This window comes from Panthera leo, chromosome D4 (genome assembly GCF_018350215.1).
Source record: "Panthera leo isolate Ple1 chromosome D4, P.leo_Ple1_pat1.1, whole genome shotgun sequence".
NCBI classification, from domain to species: domain Eukaryota; kingdom Metazoa; phylum Chordata; class Mammalia; order Carnivora; family Felidae; genus Panthera; species Panthera leo.
Window position 1 is genome coordinate 9,163,669 of NC_056691.1, and position 20,369 is coordinate 9,184,037.

General features: G+C 41.6%; 1 protein-coding gene across 4 annotated transcripts in view; it reads right to left on the reverse strand.

Annotated features, from left to right (window-relative positions):
• Positions 1-6,535: 6,535 nt before the first annotated feature.
• SMARCA2 (SWI/SNF related, matrix associated, actin dependent regulator of chromatin, subfamily a, member 2) overlaps positions 6,536-20,369 on the reverse strand; it is a 180,653-nt gene continuing 166,819 nt past the window's right edge. For all 4 annotated transcript variants that reach the window (XM_042912649.1, XM_042912646.1, XM_042912647.1 and 1 more), the window contains 2 exons: positions 8,588-8,730; positions 6,536-7,497 (listed from right to left, as the gene is read on the reverse strand). In XM_042912649.1, coding sequence (XP_042768583.1) covers positions 7,462-7,497; positions 8,588-8,730 — 179 coding nt within the window. In that variant the 3' untranslated portion in view covers positions 6,536-7,461. The remainder of the gene's footprint in view (positions 7,498-8,587; positions 8,731-20,369) is intronic.

The following is a 20,369-nucleotide window of genomic DNA, read 5'->3' on the forward strand; positions in this document are numbered from 1 at the left end:
CAGTTATCAAAAATCTCCCAACAAATAAGAGTCCTGGGCCAGATGGCTTCCCAGGGGAATTCTACCAGGCATTTAAAGCAGAGTTAATACTTATCCTTCCCAAGCTGTTCTGAAAAACAGAAATGGAAGGAAAGCTTCCGAACTCATTCTATGAAGCCAGCATTACATTGATTCCCAAACCAGAGACCCCACAAAAAAGGAGAATTACAGGCCAATAAACCTGAAGAACAGGGATGCAAAAATTCTCAACAAGATACTAGCAAAGCGAATTCAAAGGTATATTAAAAGAATTATTCACTGTGATCAAGTGGGAGTCATTCCTGGGCTGCAGGGCTGGTTTAGTATTTGCAAATCAATCAGTGTGATACATCACATTAATAGAAGAAAGTATAAGAACCATAGTGATCCTATCAATAGATGCAGAAAAAGCATTTGACAAACTACAGCATCCTTTCTTAATAAAAACCCTCAAGAAAGTCACAATAGAAGGAACATACCTTAATATCATAAAAGCCATATATGAAAAGCCCACTGCTAATATCCTCAGTGGGGAAAAATAGAGAGCTTTCCCTGAGATCAGGAGCACAACAGGGATGTCCACTCTCACCACTGTTGGTTAGCATAGCGTTGGAAGTGCTAGCCTCAGCAATCAGACAACAAAGTAAAATAAAGAGCATCCAAACTGGCAAAGAAGTAGTCAAGCTTTCACTTTTCACAGATGACATGATAATCTATATGGAAAACCCGAAAGACTCCACCAAAAAGTTGCTAGAACTGACACGTGAATTCAGCAAAGTTGCAGGATACAGAATCAATGTCTAGTATCAGTCTTTTAGGGCACCTGTGACCCTAGGACTGTGACCTTGATCTACCTTGGATTGCTTTCCCCCCATCGGAGAGGCATGAAGGCTAGCCTACACTGGAGTTGGGTGTTTGCCTTCTTCCATGTTGGTTAGGCTCCAGTAAAATCATTTCTGTTGAGAACAGGCCTTGTTAAAAAGAACAGAATATTCTGAGCATATTTAAAAACAGCTATTTTTTGGGGCGAGTGGGTGGCTCAGTAGGTTAAGCGTCCCATTTTGGCTCAGGTCATGATCTCATGGTTCCCAAGTTTGAGCCCCGTGTCAGGGCTCTGTTGTTGACAGCTCAGAGCCTGGAGCCTGCTTCCCCCTCTTTTTGCTCAAAGCCCAAGAGAAAAGTGAGATACTGATGGGCTGCTGGAGGTCAAAGTCATGCAAGTGTGGGGGCCCTACTAACACTGGATCCCTTGGTATTTTTTTTTAAGTTGATTTATTTATTTTGAGAGAGAGTGAGCAAGAGTTGGGGAGGGGCAGAAAGAGAGGGAGAAAGAATTCCAAGGAGGCTCTGCACTGACAGATGCGGGGCTTGAACTCATGAAGTGTGAGAGCATGATCTGAGCTGAAATCAGGAGTGGGATGCTTAACCCACTGAGCCAGCCAGACACCCCTCCCTTGGTGCTTTTAACTCGCAAACTTGTCCAGACAGAGCCTCCAGCAGTTCATTAGTTACACATTAGGGTTTCCTAGGCTGCTTCTGGCCTTTTGTTACAGAGAAGCCAGTGGTGATTCTCCATATCTGCCGCTCTCCTCACTGTTAGAGGCAGTGGTTTGCCCTGTGACTTCGGTTCTGATACATTTAACAGGAGCCGTTGATTTTCAGTGTGTTCAGCTTCTTTGTTGTTGTGTGAATGGGAGAGAGGACTTCTCGGCTCCTGGCATGCCAGACAAGAAACAAATACTTCTCTCTGGATGATAGTATGTCAATGAATTCTTCCTTTGTACATCCTTCACTTTCTGCATTTTCTACAATGTACATATATTCCTTTTAAGATAAACAGGAACGGGGAGCCTGGGTGGCTCAGTCGGTTGAGCGTCTAACTTCGGCTCAGGTCATGATCTCGCAGTCTGTGAGTTTGAGTCCCGCTTCGGGCTCTGTGCTAACAGCTCGGAGCCTGGAGCCTGCTTCGGATTCTGTGTCTCCCTCTCTCTCTGCCCCTCCCCCACTCGCACTCTTTCTCTCTCTCTGTCAAAAATAAATAAGCATTAGAAAAAAAATTTTTAAGATGAACAGGAAAACGTTCTTACACTACAGAAAAAATTTTTTATTAAAAAAATTGTTTTTAATGCTTTATTTTTGAGACAGAGACAGAGCATGAGCAGGGGAGGGGCAGAGAGAGGGGAAGACACAGAATCTGAAGTGGGGTCCAGGCTCTGAGCTGTCAGCACAGAGCCCGACGCAGGGCTTGAACTCACGGACTGCGAGATCATGACCTGAGCTGAAGTCGGACACTTAACCGACTGAGCCACCCAGGCACCCCCAGAAAAAAAAAATTTAAATGAGTTTAATCTCTGTTGCCTTGGAAGAAAATAAGGCAAGTTGCAGAGAATAGTATCTTATTTTAAAAAATAATAAAAAATAGGAACATCTACACATATACCCCCCACCCTGCTGCTTACTATCAACATTAAAATGGACTTTAGGGGCACCTGGGTGGCTCAGTTGGTTGAGCATCTGACGCTTGATTTCAACTCAGGTCATGATCCCATGGTCATGGGATGCAGCCCCATGTTGGGCTCTGTACTGGGTGTGGAGCCTGCTTAAGATTCTCTCTCTCTCTCTCTCTCTCTCTCTCTCTCTCTGCCCCTCTCCCACTCACGTGTGTGTGCATGTGCGCTCTCTCCCTCTCTTTCTAAAAAAAAAGAAAAAAAAACTTTAAAATTCTATGGTCCTCATTAGCACACTCTTAGTATTCAAGGAGACTCTTGTCCAAGCAAATAACTATTGTTCATTACGTGAACTTCCTGAAAGACACATTCTCTTTAACAAAGCACCAAATGTGATCTATGTGCCCTAAGATCCTTTGAATCTCCACTCGAAATCCTTGCTTTACTACTTCTCCTGATCCTGATTTATTGTAGCATGATCTTTATGCACTTCTAACCAAATCCCCACATTGATGTACCTTAGATCACATTTCCATAAAATCCAACCTTGACCTTCCCTTTCAAACTACCAAAGCTCCATCAAGGTGGCCCTCTCCCTTACCGCACCAGGCGATGAATTCAGCTTGTCTTATTAACAGGTGATGTTGGTGATAGCTGGGGAGCCAGCCTTTGACAGTATATAGGACCCTAGGGGTTTATGTGAACGAGAACATCAGGCTGTTATTGCTGATTCCCTCGTGGGGGTGAATTCTAAATTTTTGGGGGTATTATTTCACTATTTGTGGTGGACACATGTCCATTTTATAGTGAACTTTGATTAAAGCTTTGGGAAGAGAATTTTAAAAATACATCTATTTGCTGGTGGGACTCTGCATTCATTCTCTTTGAAGTTTAGAATCTCACAGCGAGCCTTGCTTTGTAGCATTTCTAGGGTTCACAAAGGCCTCTTTCTTGTGCATAATAAAACCCAGTGTTTATAAACAGGAAACTGGTTTCCCCATACTCTTGACTTAGGTTTTTGTTTTTTTGTTTTTTGCCTTATTCAATTTAGAAAATCCCTTTGGAAAATCCTTACTGAAAGTGATGCAGAAAACGATACCCTCTTACATGAAGGGCTCGGTCATTTGGAACACACCCCTTCCACTCTCCATTAAGTCCGATGTCCTAAACCACACCTGTGATGAGGACAGCTCACCTGGGCATACCTCTAGCAATTCTAGACCTATCCATCATCGTTTGTCATACCGCGCCTCATCATTTTTGATGGTCTCTCCCTAAGTGATTGAAACACTGAGATTCATACACTCGGACAGTATCTAGGAGTAAGGGCAGAAACTGTGCTTTATCTGGCTTGATGTAGCTCTTACTGAATAAAATTTAGGAAGAGGAATGGACTTGGCTATTCTTCCAAGATACCTGCACAGGAAGATTGACTGTTACTATCAAATTCTCATGGGAACTACATTTATTCATAAGGGAAGAATGTGTCTCTATCCTTTTGCTAAGCAGACCAAAAAACATTTCCCCAGGTATTACACGTTATCAGTCTGAATGAGGTTCAAGTCAAGCACAAATGAAGATTGCTTCCTGGTCACACAGATGACAGGAAAGCTGTGTCAGACAGGGAGCAAATACTTGGCGTTTTCACTTATTCTCATTTATGTTGATTTTACTAGAATGGCTATTGGGTGATGGATGTGTATGCCTGTACCAATCATGTACATCAAGACCAGGTTCAACATGGCCTCCTATCATTGCCCGGGAGGGAAATAATAGAGATTGAGAAGGTGATGGAGCCAGTGGTGCTTTTTCAGCTGGAACATACATCAGAATCGCCTGGAGGCAGTAGCAGCGTCCGCATCCGCTGGGGTCTAAGGGACAAGGTCCTGGTCCTTGTGGAGTGGCTTGTCACAGAGAAGGAAGAGGCAGGGTAGTAGAGGAGCCCAGCCCCGGAAATGGGGTCCCAGAGGCAAGTTCCAGTTAAGCCAGGGGGTCTAGAGAACTGAGTCAAGACTGATGGGTAAGCCTGGCTGTGTGAGCCAGCGCAGAGCAAATGGGTGTGCGGGGCTCATCAACAAGACCAGTTCCGTATCTCCCTTGCTGGGGAGGTGGGGAAGCTGCATGAAACATAGGCCCAGGAGCCAGAGTCTCACTTGCCAATTCAGCTTTGGTGCCCTGGCCACAGCTATTCAGTCTCGTGTTTGCATGATCCTCACTTGTAAAAGAGGAATGAGAACTATGCCTTCTTGGGGCACCTGGGTGGCTGAGTCGGTTGATCATCCGACTTCAGCTCAGGTCATGATCTTGGGGTTCATGAGTTCGAGTCCACTGTCAGGCTCTGTGCTGACAACTCAGAGCCTGGAACCTGTTTCAGATGGTGTGTGTCTCTCTTTATCTCTCTGCCCTTCCCCCACTCATGCGCGCTCTCTCTCTCTCTCTCTCCCTCTCTCTCAAAAATAAGTAGACATTAAAAAAAATAAATTGAAAAAAAAATGCCTTCTTCACAAAGTTCCTATAATTAAATAAACCCATTAAGGGATCCAGTACATTTCTCTATAGTCTTAGCTTCCTTCCTGCATTCCTAGTAAACCACAGACCGTAGAAAGAACTAAGCCCACCTACGGGCTCAGCTACTTGAGCTAAACCGAATGGCGGTCACGATGAGGATAAAAAGTCAGCAGCACCCCAGTGTAGGATGGCTTACCTTTTGCTAATGCGTGCTCACTCTCCCTACCACCTTACCACTGTTCTGTGGACCACCTCTCCTGTCTGCTGGAGTCAGGGAGAACAACCCACCTAAGACTGGGGAATAAGAACGAGAGAACATTCTTCCACAACAGAAATTCTGAAGCATAAAGGCAGTGGTCTGGATGGCTTCAGAACAGCAATGCCTCCGAGGCTGAGAAGAGATTGCAATTTGTCCATCAAGTATTGGAAACAGAAATGGTAGCAGTGAAATGAGACTCTTCTCTTTGAACTGAAACCAAACCATTCAGTAACAAAATCAAATACAGTTGATTCTTACATGGGAGTCTCCAATCCTTCTGTGGCCAGCAAACTCTAAACAAAGAGTAAAAGGAAACTCAACACACACTGTAACGATCAGACTAACTGGAAAGTCAGACATCAGAGTGGACACTTAGAGGGACAAAGGGGTTTCTCAGGAGGATGCATTTTGTGACGGTCAGATTTCCTTCAGGATTCCAAGTAGGAGCCGTTGGTGATTCTTCACGTTCAGAAAGCAAGAATCGTGGCATTCTCCTTAGGCAGTTCTAATTCGTCGACCCATTAGAGAGGAGAGAAACCTTTTCCATGTCATAATGAGGTCCATAAGAGAAGAAGTTCTGGCATTCTTTGAAAACTTGTGCGAACAAATAAATGCAAGACAATCTGGGGACCGTTGGGGAAATGGGACTGAGATTACCCATGAGATACTAGGAAGCTACTGCTCATTCCCTTGGGAATGGAAGTGGGATTGTGGGAGCCAGGAGATGGCTTGAATCGTTGGGAGATTTGTGCTGAAGTGCTTAGGGGTGAAGTGTCATGATGGCTGGGACTTATTTTCAAAGTGGTTTAATGAAAAAAAAAAAAAAGGAGAGGGACAAAATATTGACTGTTGTTGAATCTTAGCAGGAGAGTATATGGGTGCATGGAATTGGTCTTGTTCTCTTGAACACCTGTGAAATCTTTGAAAAATCAGGAGATGTTAATATATATGTATTACATACCATATTACACTGTAAATCTGTATTACCATATAGATTATCTGGCTAGTAAACAGAATTTAAAGCACTAGAAAAGGGTGAGCAGGGGCTTAGTGTGGCTTGGTCCATGGCACCAGATGTCTCCTGTTGCTTGAGATTAAAGTCATGAAAGCAATGGGCTCTCCCTTGAGACAAACCTGGTTCATTCCAGGAGACCAGCTTTCTAGGTCTTTCCGCGCCCCCCCCCCCCCCCGCACCCCCACAAGCCTTCCGGAGTAAGAGACTGCCCAGCCCTCTGCAGGAGACCTTCTCTCAGGCACCACGGTTTCAATCCCCTAGAACTCAAAAAACAAGAGGCAGTGTTGGTGGAGCTAAATTGTCTCTTTATTAGGAAAGCACCAACACCACATTCTTGGAAATTACTGGAATTTTATTTGCCTCAGGCTTATGACTCGCAACCAAAGACATTGTGCAAAGAAAGCAAAGATTAAGTACACTTTAGGGAGAAGGAGACGATACACATCAGTAACATAGGAGATCGGGCTGACAAAGGAAGCCATCCAATACACTAGAGAGATTGCAATATTCAATAGCGTTTTCAACAAAACTTTGTTTTGAAATCAAGAGCAAAAAAAAAAAATTCAGCAATGTTTACAGTAGACATAAATCGTATACAGTTCAAAAGCATTTTTTTTTCAGATCATAGAGCATAAAATGGAAAAATGTCTATGCAGGTGAAGTCTAATTACTGTACACTTATCACCTATTAAAGTTGCTTATATGTACCACAGTGTAAACAAACAAACAAAAAGAACAATACCGAACAAATAAAAACTCTGAAAATTGCCTGATGAAAAATAAAATAACCAGTGGCTTTTAATGGCTTCTCCTGGTTATCAGTGCTACAAAAAGACAAAAAAATCTTCTCATCTGGACAGGTGGTAATACCAGGCACAATCAAACCGTTACCAAATGAGACCCACCCATAGAAATATACTATCCACCCACATATTTTCCATCAAAAGCTTTGTTTGTTTTAATCTTTGAATCTTTGAGGCCCATTTGGTCACAATATGTTACAAATATTTGTGTGTGTGTGTGTGTGTGTGTGTATGTGTGTGTTTTTACACCATGATATCATATGTTTGTCTGGCACTATCCTAAAGCTAGTTTATAGATGAAGATGCTATAGAAACAACCCAGGGCCCATAGGACAAATGAACTCACTGGGCAGAAATGAGAGAGGGGACGAAGGAACTCAGTTCTACCGAGGAAAAAAAGGCCCGTACTCCTCACTCATCGTCAGTCCCGCTTGCTTCTGACTGTTCCTAAAAATAAGACAAAATGAAGGAAATGACACCTAAGAAAAAAGCAATAAACCATCCCGAGGGCAAGGCAGAAGAGACACGACATTTTGGAAACAGTCAACCCAAGTCTCTTCGTTCTGTGTCAAGATGGCGAGACGCTTGTGAGGAATTCAAGCTAAAAAGGGGAGCCCCCGCTGGGAAATCCCAAAGGAATTCCCACCATCTGTCTTGCTTGCTTTCACTGTGGCATGAAAAGTTCAAGGCTGATAATTCTTAACACTATGGGTTTAGAAAATTCACCAGAGGCAAAAGTACCGTACGTTGGAGGTCTACTCACGGGGACGTCTTCGAAAGAAAACACAACATTTTAAATGTATTCGAAAAGCCTGGGCCAAGGGTGAAGGCTGGGTGTGGGGCTGGGGTAAGAATTCTCAAATGTTTTCATCAGACCCAAATGGTGGTGCCCTGCAGCACACGGACCAAAACGTTAAATTCTCTGTCCAGAAGAAGAAAAAAGAGGGGGGCGAGTGATAGCCTGAGGTCTTCTGGAAAGTGAATAAGTGGAGGGGATTTCCCAAGGCCGGTGGCGGAAGTTTCTGCCAGCAATGCCACTTGCCTCCAGAATTTGGGGACGGTGTTGTACTGTTTGAGTCTGAATTCAACTTCTGCTGTTTGCTACTATGACCTGGAGGTAAGCACATGGAACCTTGGCCCTGGTTTCTGGGCTATGTTGCAAGTAAGAGAAACGTTAATTATGGATCATATGGGAAGGTAATTCTTTCAGGGCCTGGCTCCATAAGTGCTCCTGAATTTTTCCACCATGAAAAATAACCTGCCATGGAGAAAACTGTGTTGGGAAGTGACGGGAAGATTAAGAAAGGAGGAAAGGAAACACGATTGACTAGTTTTTCATTTTTGAAGACAATGAAAAAGGCCCTAAACACAAAGCCCGCAATTCTTTGTCCTAGATCATGCAGCTTTAGTTCATATCCCTCAATAACAAAATCTCCCCAAGTCTTGGTGTTTCCATTTCTGGAAAATAAAGAGGGTTACGAAAAAGGGAAAGCGGGGAGAGGGCTTCTGGGCCTTAGTCAAAGCCTGGTCCACTTACGTTTTCCTCCTGCTCCTCATCGCTGTCGAAATCACTCACTACGGGCTTGGCTTTTCCTCGATTTGGCCTTTTCTTGCCTTTGCCTTTGTCCCGGCCTTTCTCGTCTTTTTTATTGAGCTTGATTTTCACCTTGACGGATTTTGCTGCAACAAAAACAAAACCACAGTGAGCCATCGCGGTAAGTCCTTCTGCAGGTAGTAAAAAAGGGCGCCAAGCTGCAGGTGACAAATCAGAAGGTCGCGGAGTATCCAGAACCCTCTCAATTCAGGCTTGTTCTCCATGGTCCTGTTAGCACCCCCTTCCACTCAGAGACTTTTCTTGGTTAGGAGGATAAATTAACATCATCGCCCTACGCAGGCAGCATGAGGAATGAGGTCTTACAGAAGGCTGGGTTCTTTGGCTGTTCTCTTAACTGGCCAGACAGGGATCTCCCTCAGCAGGATAAACAGAGCTGTCTTCCCTACTCCTGGGGGGTTTTTCAGGAAAAAGTACAAATAAGTGTAAGGCTTTTAAAAAAATTTTTTGAAGGCCCGTGTTACTATGGAGATCACTCTAGTTGACTTAAAAAGAAAATTCACATAGTTGAATAATATTAACAGCACAGGAAGGTAGAAAATGCAAAGTTAAATGATTGTATGCTTCCTTTCCCGCCATCTCTAGTAATTCCTTGTTGTTCTCTTTCTGGTGATTATTTCCAGAAAAAAACAGTTTACATTTTATAATTACATAAAGATGTCAAGCATGCGCACGCACACACACACTTTTTTATGCATGCTCAAATGTGACAGCTTGCCTGTATTCTCATATATGTGGGACATTTCTACCCATTCATATACATATTGGTGTAAATCTAAGTATTTTTCATTTTTGAGAGAGAGAGAGAGGGAGACACAGAATCTGAAGCAGGCTCCAGGCTCCGAGCTACCATCACAGAGCCTGATGCAGGGCTGGAACTCAAAAACCTCAAGATCATGACCTGAGCTAAACTTGGACATTTAAAAACTGACTGAGCTACCCAGGCACACCACCCCACCCACCCTCTGCTGCCCACCTAATTCTTTCTAAAGCCTGTAAATGTTCTACTTCAAGGGTGCATGAAAAATTCTTTAACCCTTTAGTGGTGGGTGCTGAAGTTCCCAGGTTTGTGTTGTTTTTTTTTTTTTTTTTTTTTTTTTTCAAATTTAGAATATTTGTTGACAGGTTTGGCAGAACTGAGGAGAGATATGGTGAACATGTATCCACATGGTAAATTTCTACCAGTATTCTGCTCAATGAACCTTCAAAAACTGGCATCCCTCTTCCCTTTCAAAGCTATTCTGAGGACAGGAATAAGAACACAAGGGAGGATTCAACGTGCAATAAATACCACAGAGGCAGGTGCGTATTCCGATGTACAAGGAAGATCCGTCCCATGGCACTGGGCCAGGACAGATGTCCGTGGAATACCATGTTTAGGATTCGATGATGAAGTCACTAAGGATGTGTAGCCCTCATTCAAACCGGTTAGACTGGAATATCATGTTTACTGGGTCTCAAGGCACATGGAAATGGATATTGTCATGGAGGGAATTACAGTTCTAGAAGGAAGCTTAGAGATGAGAGTTTTTCTTTTTAAAGTTTATTTAAAGAGTCGGACACTTAACTGACTGAACCATGATGAGAATTTTTCAGACTTCCTTTGTGAAGAGGAGGGACCCACCAAAACATTGACACAAATGAAATCTTCCATGAGAGCACAGGGTATCCACAAAGAGGAGACTGGAGCTGTTCCGAACTGTAGTTCCCAAGTATGTTCTCCACCCAACCCGAATGCAGCAAAGGTGGGCAAATGCGAGTACACAAAATAGTATTCTAGTCAAGGCTTCCCTTCCTTGTGCCCAAATGTCTGCTGCATCATGAGCTATCAGGTACGGCCCTGTTATTGTGTGTGGAGTAATTTAGGAAAAGGGGAAAAGCTGGGGTGCAAAGGCTGACCTATTAATAGAAATGCATAAGGATGTGAAGCAAGGCCTCTAAAAACCCTCTAAAAAATTTGTAAAATTTTAATGTTTATTTTTGAGAGAGAGAGAGGCAGACGTAGAATCCAAAGCAGGCTCCAAGCTGTCAGCACAGAGCCCAATGTGGGGCTCGAACCCACGAACCCCGAGATCATGACCTGAGCCGAAGTCGGATGCTTCGCCGACTGAGGCACTTGGGCATGCCACCTCTAAAAACGTGCTAAACGAAAAGAAGACATGAAATATCTTTATCTACACAGGTGGAGCATTTCCTGACATTTGCAGTACAGAAAATCCACGCGAGGTGTGAAAGGGCAGAAGGCTGGCAGTAAAGGTAAGAAAGTACTTCTTTAAGAAGATAATTTAAATACACCTCGGAGTGGGAGATACTCGAAAGCTACCTGATTTTGTGTGTCAGTGAACGTGTTACTTCCAAAAAGCCGTCATGCAAAACTCGACTAAAAGATGGGACCTATCAGGTAGGCACTACAAACAGCATCCTATGGCTTTATGATCCCACCATTATGTACCCATGAAAACTGTCCTTTATCAGGCAGAATAACAGCCCCTTGGAGATGTCCCTGTCCTAATCCCCAAAATGTTACATTACTTGGCAAAAGGGATTATTGTTGCTAATCAGCTGCCCTTCAGAAGGGGAGATAAGCCTGGATTAACCAGGGGAGCCCTGAGTCCTTAACAGAAGAAGAGGAAGTCCCGAACTTACCTGCTGAGGACACATTGATTCTACAACTATATACAGAACAATTTCCGCAGGAGGAAAAAAAAAAACAAAACACCGACCCCAAACTAGCTAAGTGACTTCTACACATTAGGCAAATGAGGAAAAAACATCACATCAAGAGGAGAGGCTGAAGCACATTCTCACCATAAACCCCACCCCTGGGGTGGTGCTTCCAGTTCAGGAGGTTAATGCAAAACCTGGAGATGCTCCCTGAGGAGTGAAGGGTTTGAGTCCCACATCGGGCACCCCAAGTTTTAAGACCTGCAGCCCAGAGAGGAGTCCCTAAAACATCTAACTTGGAAAACTAACGAGTCTCACATCCAAGAACCCCCACAAGGCTCTAGTGAGCTGCAAAATGGGGTGTCTTGGCCCAGGACCCAGTACAGAGGCAGTGATTGAGAGGCACCCAGACTTTAAGTGAAAAAGGCTTACTTGTTTTATTAAAAGCTCAGCCTGAGCAGCAGGAGCCTCATCTGACGCACTTCTATAAAGGCCTGTTGGGGTGCTCCCTGGGGTGGAGGCATCATGCACTTTCCCTCTACCTCCCCAGTGTATCTCCTGGACAGGAGCTGGTACCCTCCTCTGGTGCCCAATGTTGGCAGCTACCCCCCCCCCCCACCCCAGGGCAAAGCAAAAGGCAAGAGTCCAAGAACCCCAATCTTTTAGTGAAAGAGACCCATTAACTTGGTTTCACACATGCAGTGTGAGGGGAAAATCTTCTAATGAAACATACGTCTATCTAAAGACAGGCAGGAATCCTTTTGCAAGACCTAGCAGGGCAGGCCTTACCTTTGAGCTCTTCCTCTGCCACACTCCAGAGAGAGTCAGGAGATCCCAAAGGGCCATTTCTACATGTAGGGCCATGGTTTTTATGTCTGCCAGCCCCGGGACATCTGGCTCCCGTGGCCTGCAGCTTATGCTTATGACCCAGCAGCACTATAGATGTTGGCTCACTTTAAAAGTATCTAAGCAGCCTGAACTGCCATGCTCACGGAGATCCTCCCCTTTCAGACCATGACTGGTTCTTGGCCCAACCTTAACCACTGGGAGCTGCTGAAAATAAAACAGGCTGCTTAGAGTATCACAAAGGTGTGAGAGACCACCAAGAGGTAGAGCAGGGTTCAGTAAGTTTCGTCTTCAACAAGCGGTTAAGCTTTTAAGACCGAGAGAAGCCATGGTTTAACGAGTGCATCAAAACCAACACAGACTCCAGGGAGGTGAAGAGACAGAGGTATAATGTTCTCAATGAAAGACGAAGGTACACATTTAGGTATATCACTTAGCTCTATTTTCTTAGGGGCTTTTTCTGGTTAGGAGTTTAAAATAATGGCCATAAAAGTGCTCACAGAACTGGGTAGGAGAATGGATTAACACAGGACTTCCACAAGGAGACAGAAAATAGAAACAAGTACCCAGTAACAATCAGAGCTGGGCCGCCCAGGTGGCTCAGTCAGTTCAGCATCCAACTCTTCATTTCAGCTCAGGTCATGATCTCATGGTCATGATGTCAGATCAGGTCATGATCTCATGATCTCATGGATCTCGTGAGATCAAGCCCTGAGCTGGGCTCCATCCTGGGCACGGAGCCTGCTTAACCTTCTCTCTCCTTCTGCCCCTCCCCTGCTCACTTTCTCTAAATAAACAAAGTCCCAGAGCTTAAGAATGCAGTAGCTGAGCTGAAAACTTCATGAGGAGAGATCCACAGAAGACAGAATAAAACAGAACTGGACCAGCTGGACAAGTACAAGGGAAACCCCAGAAGACGATCAGATTTTTCAGCAGAAACTTTCTATGCCAGAAGGGAGTAACAGATGTATGCAAAGTGCTCAAAGAAAAAAAAAAAAAAAAAGGCCAACCAAGAACATTCTACCTGGCAAATTTATCATTCAGAACTGGAGAGAAAAATGTTTTGCAGACAAGCAAAAGCTAAAGTTCATCAACCTCAAGAAGTATAAGAGGGACTTTTCAAGCTAAAAACAAAGGGTGCAAGTTAGGAGCAACTCCTATGAAAAAAATAGTAGTGAACGGATCACTTGTAAAGTTAATATGAAGGTTGAAGACAAAAGTTGTAAAAATAACTATAACTACAATAATAAAGAGATGTAGCATGTGACTTTAAAAACCTAAAACGTGGAGGGGGTGGGGACAATAAAACTGTAGAGCTTTAGAATATGTTAAAACCTAAGTTTTTATCAACTTAAAGTGGACTGAATAAATATAAACTGTTGTATGTAAGCCTCCTGGTAACACAAAGCTAAAACCTCCAGTAAATACACAAAAAATAAAGAAGTCTAAGGATACCACTAACCCCAGTCATGCAACCACAGAGGAAGGAGCAAAAGAAGAAAGGAACCATAAAAATTCCAGCAAGCAATGAACAAAATGGCAGTGAGCACACAGCTATTATTAATTGTTTAAAATACAAGTGGGCTAAATATGCCAGTCCAAATAGGCTGAATGAGTGGATATGAAAAAGCAAGACCTGCCTAGAAGATACTCACTTGACATCTGAAGACACACAGACTGAAAGGGAACTGAATGGGAAATAAATATATTCCACACAAATCGAAACCTGTAGCAACAAAAGTTATATCAGACAAAACAGACTTTAAAACAAAGACTGTACTAAGGGAAAAGGAGAGGCTTTACATCATGATAAAAAAGGTCAATCCAAGAAGCAGATATAATATTGATAAATATATATGTACCCAACATAGGAACACCTAAGGACATGAAGCAAATATTAAAGGATATAAAGAAAGAAAATGTCAGCAATATAATGAAAGTAGAGGAGTGTATCATCTCGCTTAAATCAGTTGATGGATTGAAATGACACATGAGATCAGATGGAATTCATACATGTAGAGAGAACATTCCAACCAAACACTGCAGAAGATACATTCTTCCCAAAGGCACATACAACATTATCCAGTACTGATAACATGGTGGGCCACAGAACAATTGTCAATACACGTAAGAAGAATGAAATCGTGTAAAGCTTTTTTTTTTTTTTTTTTTTACTACAGTATGAAACTGGAAATCACTCACAAGAAGGAAATTGGAAAAAAAAAAATACACGGATACCACACAACATCCTACTCAACAACCAATGGGTCAACAAAGAAATCAAAAAGTAAGTGAAAGTCTCTTGCACGAATGAAAATGGAAACAGTAGTCCTAAGTCTGTGTATGCAACAAAACCAGGGAAGTTCATAGCAATACAAGCCTACCTCAAGAAACAAAAATCCCAAATAAACTATTGATTTTACATCTATAAGAACTATAAAAAGAAAGCCCAAAGTTAATGGAAGAAAGGAAATAATACGGATCAGAGAGGAAATAAATGAAATTGAGACTAAAAAAACAATAGAAAACATCAATGAACTAGAAGTTTGAAATGGTAACTAAAATTAATAAACCTCTAGCCAAGACTCATTAAGAGAAAAAGAGGGCTTAAAATCAGAAACACAAAGCATAATTAGTGACTACCATGAACAATTATATGCCAACAAATTGGAAAATAGAAAAACAGATCAATTTCTAGAAACTACCTTCTAAGAAGCCTCAGTTATGAAGAAACAAAAAAATCTGAATACAGCAAATACAATAAAATTGAATCAGTAATTTAAAAAACCGTAAAACGGGCGCCTGGGTGGCTCAGTCAGTTAAGCAGCCGACTTCGGCTCAGTTCATGATCTCGCGGTCCGTGAGTTCAAGCCCTGCGTCGGGCTCTGTGCTGACAGCTCAGAGCCTGGAGCCTGTTTCAGATTCTGTGTCTCCCTCTCTCTGACCCTCCCCTGTTCATGCTCTGTCTCTCTCTGTCTCAAAAATAAATAAACGTTAAAAAAAAAAATTTAAAAAAACCATAAAACAAAATCTAGAACCAGAAAGCTTCACAGGTGAATTCTACCAAACAATTAACAGTTATAACCTATCCTTTCTCCACTTATTCCAGCAATTGAAGAAGGAATGCTTTCAAACTCATTTTACAAGGCCAGCATTAATTACCCTGATACCAAAAGGTCAATATACATGAAGGACACCGATGCAAAAATTCTCAGCAAAATACTAGCAAACTGAATTCAACAATGCATGAAAAGATCACATGCCACAATCAGGTAGGATCTACTCGAGGGAGGCAGGAGGCTTCAAATCCACAAAACAATGTAATATGCCCTATTAACAAAATGAAGGATAAAAATTCCATCTCAATAAGATGCCAAAAACACACCTGACAAAATTCAACAGCCAGTTCTGGTAAAGATTCTTGACAAAGTAAGTATAGAGGGAACATAGCTCAACATAAAAGACCCCATATACAAAAAACCCGCAGCTAACAACATACTCAGTGGTGAAACACTGAGAGCTCTTCCCCTAAGAGGAGGAAAAAGACTACGACGCCTACTCTTGCCACTTTTATTCAACGTAGTAGTGGAAGTCCTGGCCAGAGCAGGTATTGAAGAAATAGAAGGTGTCCAAGTTGGAAAGGAAAAAGTAAAACTGTCACTACGGACAGAGGACACGATACTAAATCCCGAAAAGCCTAAACACTCCACCAAAACACTATTAGAATGTGTGGAATTTTACGAAACAAAACGGATGAACGTATGGGAAAGGAAAAAAGAGAGGGAAGCAAACCATAATATACAGAACAAACGGAGGGTTGATGGAGGGACGTGGGTGGGGGGTGGGCTAAATGGGTGACAGGTATTAAGAAGGACACTGATTATGATGAGCACTGTGTGTTCTATGTGACTGATGAATCACTAAATTCTACTCCTGAAACCAATATTACACTACACACTAACTAGAATTTAAATAAAAGTTCGAAAAAAAACAAAACCCTGTTACTGGAACAAAAAAAATGAATTTGGCAATGTAGTAGGATACAAAATGAACATACAGAAATCATTTGTGTTTCTATATACTAATAGCTATCAGAGAAATTTGGGAAACAACGCTCCCTCCAACTGCATCAAAAAAATGAAATACCTAGGGGTGAATTTAACCAAAGAGATGAAAGACTTGTACTCTGCAAATTGTAAGATGGTGATGACTAAACTAAAGATGTCACAAATAATGGAAAGATAGATCAAGCTCAGTCAGTTAAATGTCCAACTCTGGCTCAGGTCACGATCTCACGGTTTGTGGGTTTGAGCCCCACACCTGGTTCTGTGCTGACAGCTCGGAGCCTGCTTCGGATTCTGTGTCTCCCTCTCTGTCTCCCCCTGCCTCTCTCAAAAATAATGAACTTAAGAAGACTGAAATATCAAAGCATCTTTTCTGACCACAGTGGTATGAAAAGAGAAATCAATTATTCACATGTGGAGCTTAAACAATGGTAGTGAACAGCCCATGGGTCAACAAAGAACTCAAAGGAGAAATTAAAAAATAACTTGAGACAAATGAAAATAAAAACACAGCATACCAAAACTCCTGCAGCAGAAGCAGTTCTTAGAGGGACGTTCATGACAATGAATGAAGCATCAAGAAAGAAGAAAAATCTCAACCTACTTTTATAGCTCAAGCAACTAGAAAAAGAACAAACAATTCCAAAGTTAGTAGAAAGGAGATAATAAAGATCAGAGCAGAAATAAATAGAGGGTAAAAAGGCAATAGAAAATAACATTGAAACAAAAGCTGGTTCCTTGTAAATAAACAAAATGGACAAATCTTTAGCCACACTCACTAAGAAAAAAAGAGGTGTCCGAATCAATCAAAGACAAGTTACAGCTGATACCACTGAAATACAAAGGATCACAAGAGACCATTGTGAATAATTATATGCCAACAAATTTGGCAACCTAGAAGAAATGGATAAATTCCTAGAAATATAAAACCTATCAAGACCAAATCATAAAAAGATAAGACAATATGAACAGATCTATTATTAGTAAGGAGATCACTAATCATTAATTAATTAGTAAGGAAATCAGTAATCACACACGTCACAACTAATAGAAGTCTGGGTCCAGACAGCTTCACTGGTGAATTCTACCAAACATTCAAAGAAGAATGAATACCAATCCTCTCAAACTCTTCCAAACTCATTTTCTGAGTCCATTACCCAGACACCAAAACCAGACCAGGATGCCATAAGGAAAGAATTTTATAGGCCACTATCTGTGATGAATATAGATGCAAAAATCCTCAACAAAATATTAGCAGTACAAGTTCAACAATACATTAAAAGGATTCTACCCCACACTCAAGAGGCATTTATTCTGGGCATGTAATGATAGTTCAAATCACAAATCAATAAACATGATATACCACCTTAACAAAACAAAGGATAAAAGTCACGATCATCTCAATAGATGTAGAAAAAGCATCTGAAAAAATGCAACATCCACTTATGACAGAAACTCTTGACAAAGTGCATATCGAAGGAACAAACGTCAACATAATAAAGGCTATATATAAGCCCACAGCTAATACACTCAATGGAGAAAAGCTGGAAGCTTTTCCTGTAAGATCAGAAACAAAAACAAGGACGCCCACTCTTGCCACTTTTATTCAACACAGTACCCGAAGTCCTATCCAGAGCAGTTAGGCAAGAAAAAGAAAAGGCACCCAAGTTGGAAAGAAAGAATTGAAACTATCACTAATTGCAGAAGATAATGTATATAGAAAAGCTAAAGACTTCAAATATGTTAGAGCTAATCAAAGAATTAAATGGAAGGATACAAAATCAATATAGCAAAATCTTTTGTATTTCTAAACACTAGTGATGAGCTTTCAGAAAGAAATTAAAACTATTCCATTTACAGTTGCCTTGGGGAAAAAAAAAAAGTTCCTAGGAACAAATTTAACCGAGGAGGTGAAAGACACGTAAACTGAAAACTATCCAATATTAATGAAACAAGTGGAAACATATTTGTGCTATCAACTGGAATAACACTGTTAAGATGCCCATACTACCCAAAGCAACCTGTAGATTCAGTGCGATGTATAAAATTCCAATGGCATTTTTCACAGAAATAGAACAAACATCCCCCTAAAATTTGTGTGATGCCTCAAACAATCCAGAGTAGCCCAAGCAATCTTGAGAAAACAAACAAAGCTGGAGATATCACACTCCTTGATTTCAAACTATATTACAGAGCTACAGCAATCAAAACAGTATGGTATTGGCATTAAAAACAGACATATAGATCAATGGAACAGCATAGAGAACCCAGAAGTGAAGCACACACATGGTCACTTTACAACAAAGGAGCCAAGAAGGTACAACAGTGAAGGGCCAGTCTCTTCAGTAACGGTGTTGGGAAAACCAGACAGCCACATGCAGAAAAATGAAACGGGATCACTATCTCACACCATACAAATATCACATAACAAGAATTATCTCAATGAAGGTAAAAGACTTGAAAGCATAAGACCTGAAACCACCAAACTCCTGGAAGAAAACATAGGCAGGAAGCTCCTTGACATTTGTCTTGACTTTATGGTGTTAGGTCCGAGAACTCATTGCCAACAAAAGCAAAAATAAACACGTGTGGCTACATCAGATGAAAAAGCTTCTGCACAGCAAAAGAAACTATCCGCAAAATGAAAAAGGGGCCTAGTGAATGGGAGAAAGTGTGTGCAAATCTTATCCCTTCAGGAGTTCATATTCAGAATATGAAAGATCTTCTACAACTCAATAGCAAAACAATCCAATTAAAAAAATGGGTAAATCATTTGAACAGACATTTTCTCAAAGACATATACAGATGGCCAAGAAGTACATGAAGAGGTGCTCAATATCACTCATCACCAAGGAAATGTGGATCAAAACCGCAAAGACCTATCACCTCACACCTCTTAAAAGGGCTGCTATCCCAAAGACCAGAAGTAAAAAGCGTTGGCGAGGATGCAGAGAAAAGGGGACCCTCGTACCCTGATGGTAAGAATGTAAATTTGTGTAGTCACTATGGAAAACTGTATAGGGGTTCCTCACAAACTAAAAACAGACCTTATTATTTGGCAATCCCACCTGTGGAGTTTACATGAAGAAAATGACACTAAATCGAAAAGATGTGTGAACCCCCATGTTCACTGTGGCATGACTCATAGTCAGGATTTGAAATAACCTAAGTGTCCACTGATGGGTGAATAAAGGAAATGTGTGTGTGTGTGTGTGTGTGTGTAGTGAACTATTATTCAGCCATAAAAATTTTTCCATTTGTCACAACATGGATGGACCCAGAGGGCATTATACTAAGTAAAATGTATTTACTACTATACATAGTAAAATATACTATGGCTATTATTCAGCCATAAAAATTTTTCCATTTGTCACAACATGGATGGACCCAGAGGGCATTATACTAAGTAAAATAAGGAAGATAAATGCTCTATGATCTTACTTAAATGTAAATTCCTAAAAAGAAAACCAAAACACTCCCCGAGGCTGGTTGCCAGAGGTAGGGGCTGGAGGGTGACTGAAAGAGGTTGAAAGGTACAACTTCCAGGTTTGAAACAAGTTAAGTCAGGAGTATAGAATGGTGACTGTAATTGATAATACTATGTATGTGACATTTGCTAAGAAAGTAGATCTTGTATGTTCTCAGCAAAAGGAAACATTTGTAACTATTTGTGGTGATGGATCTATTTTTTTTTTTAAGTTTTTAAAATTTGAGAGACAGAGAAAGCAAGTCAGGGAGGGGCAGAGAGGAAGGGAGACAGAGAATCCCAAGCAGAGTCCGTGCTGTCAGCTCAGAGCCCGGTGCAGGGCTCGAACCCATGAACAGGGAGATCATGACCTGAGCTGAAACCAAGAGCTGGAAGCTTAACTGACTGAGCCACCCAGGCGCCCCTGTGGTGATGGATATTAACCAGACTTAGTGTGGTGATCGTTTTACAATATATACAAATATGGAATCCTTACATTGTACACTTGAAACTAACATGTCATTATATCTCAGTTAAAAAAAAAAAGTACAAGAAGAGGCAGAAAAGAGGTCGAAAAGACACAGCATGAGAAGGATGCACATGAAATGGGTTCTGGCCTCCAGTGAGGAACGCAGCCCATGAACACCCTGATTTTGGTCCAGAGAGA